The sequence below is a fragment of the Geospiza fortis genome, unplaced genomic scaffold (genome assembly GCF_000277835.1).
Source record: "Geospiza fortis unplaced genomic scaffold, GeoFor_1.0 scaffold275, whole genome shotgun sequence".
In the NCBI taxonomy this organism is placed as follows: domain Eukaryota; kingdom Metazoa; phylum Chordata; class Aves; order Passeriformes; family Thraupidae; genus Geospiza; species Geospiza fortis.
Window position 1 is genome coordinate 1957351 of NW_005054341.1, and position 2118 is coordinate 1959468.

The following is a 2118-nucleotide window of genomic DNA, read 5'->3' on the forward strand; positions in this document are numbered from 1 at the left end:
GCCCGCGTGGGCCGCGATTGGGGCGGGGGGCGCTGGATCCCCGGGGCTGGCACCGCCCGGGCCGTGCCCTGGGCTGCGGGCGGGAATTGCCCGGGTGCGAGGGCCGGGAGGTGCCCGGGATGCGGCACTGGGCGCTGACACGAGCCCCGTTGTGCTCCTTTGTGAGTGCCCAGAGCTAAAATGGCTGCAGACAAGCGCTCAGAAAATAATGGTTTAAAAACAAAGAATTGTGGAAATCAGGCCTGAGACTGCAGCGTTTCACATCGTTCCGCTCGTTGGGATCCTTTACTCTGCCTGGGGGCTTTAAAGGGGCAGGAATTTTCTGTTTAGAAAAGACGTTTGAATGATGGAGTGTTTGTAGTTCTTTAGATCACCTTGGAAACGTTTTCTTCTCTTCCCAGCTGTTGCCGATGCAATTAGAACGAGCCTTGGACCAAAGGGAATGGATAAAATGGTAAAGTTTGTGTTTTAAATTCTCAAAACATTAAGCTTACTGGAAATTCTGTAATTCAACATGTCATTTAGAGGATGCCACCTCTTGCCCCAATTTTTTCCCATGTTCCAGGTATTTCAGGGAAAGTGGGAACTGAAAGTGGGACATCTTGGTTTGGAAAACGATGTTAAAAAATTTTTTTTGAGCCTCACATGAGAGCCTTGCAGCTGCTGATCAGAACTGTGTTCCCGCCCTTTATTCCCAGATTCAGGATGCTAAGGGAGATGTGACAATCACTAACGATGGTGCCACCATCCTGAAACAAATGCAGGTTCTGCACCCTGCAGCCAAAATGGTGAGTGCTTTCTTTTGCATTTTGTGTGGGTTTGAGGAGCATTACCCAGGATAGTGACAGAGCAGGAGATTTTGTGCCTTGTGCTCCAGGAACATTTATTCTGTGGCATGTGCTTAAGAGTTACAAACCATTGTTTATTACCCATGTGCCTTATGCACGGTCCCTCTGGATGTGTTTTAAAACATAAGAAAAATGAAATTTTGAGAAAGAATTTTAAGAAAATGTAGCCCAAGCCTGCATGTGGCATTTGAGAAGGAAAAATTCCTGTCCCAAACCATTAGGACAGAAGGGAAAGAAGGGAATGAGTGAAGGTATGGCCAGGTGGTCTGAGGATGCAGTAGCTGGTCCTTTGAGATGTTCAGTGTTCATGGATTTGGTTGTGGTTGGAGATGGAGATGAGCTTCCTGTGACCCTCCTCCAGGGAAGGAAAAGGCAAACCTGTTAGGTGTGTTCAGTTTTAAATTTGGGAAAAAAAGCTCTGCTTCTGGAAGTGACTCACTGTCCCCTAGCTGTATTTTGGCCAGAGAAGTGCCTGGGTATGGGTAAACAGCTCTCTTTATATTTATTTTTTGCCATAATTTCTCCCTTAGTTAGTAGAGCTGTCAAAAGCGCAAGACATTGAAGCTGGAGATGGCACCACCTCTGTTGTGGTCATTGCTGGAGCTCTCTTGGATGCCTGTTCCAGACTCCTTCAGAAAGGTAAATAAATCCATGTAGCATGCAGGGACTGTAGGTACTGCAGTCACTTTGGGCTCTTGCACGTGTGGCATGAAGCTGAAAGCAGCTGTAATCAGTTGGAAGGATAAAGGGTGCATCCCACACTCCAGGGAAATTGGGGAGTTTCATACAGGACTGGAAAAGCAGTTTTGGAAAATCTGAAATTTAATCAGTGTCAGCCTCCTCACAGGCATCAGCTGAACAGCAGCAGCTTTAGGAATGCCAAGAGAACTTGGAGAAAGTGTTTCTGGGATGTCAGGGATTGCAGGGAACTTGTCTGTGAGGACAAATCACTTGGAATGTTACAGCTTTTCCCCCCAGGTTTAATGGCAGGAAATAATAAGGGAGGTCATGCACCAGTGAAGAACATTCTGCTGAAGTGCTTCAATTTATCCTGACCTGAGCATCTTGAGTTTTAAAATGGAAAGAGATGGGGGAGAAAAACCGAAAATATGTGTATGTAAAGGTGGAGTGTCTAACAGGCATGTGTTATTCTCTGCACAGGAATTCACCCCACCATCATTTCGGAGTCATTCCAGAAGGCTCTGGACAAAGGGATTGAGGTGCTGACCAACATGGCCCAGCCCGTGGAGCTCAGTGCCAGGGAGACCCT

At 47.0% G+C, this 2118-nt stretch overlaps 1 protein-coding gene across 1 annotated transcript in view; it reads left to right on the top strand.

Moving 5' to 3' along the window:
- The first annotated feature begins 346 nt into the window (after positions 1 to 346).
- CCT4 (chaperonin containing TCP1 subunit 4) overlaps positions 347 to 2118 on the top strand; it is a 5432-nt gene continuing 3660 nt past the window's right edge. The window contains 4 exon segments of the mRNA XM_031058315.1: positions 347 to 454; positions 699 to 788; positions 1379 to 1487; positions 2010 to 2118. The exon segment at positions 2010 to 2118 is cut by the window's right edge and continues 1 nt beyond it. Coding sequence (XP_030914175.1) covers positions 443 to 454; positions 699 to 788; positions 1379 to 1487; positions 2010 to 2118 — 320 coding nt within the window. The 5' untranslated portion in view covers positions 347 to 442.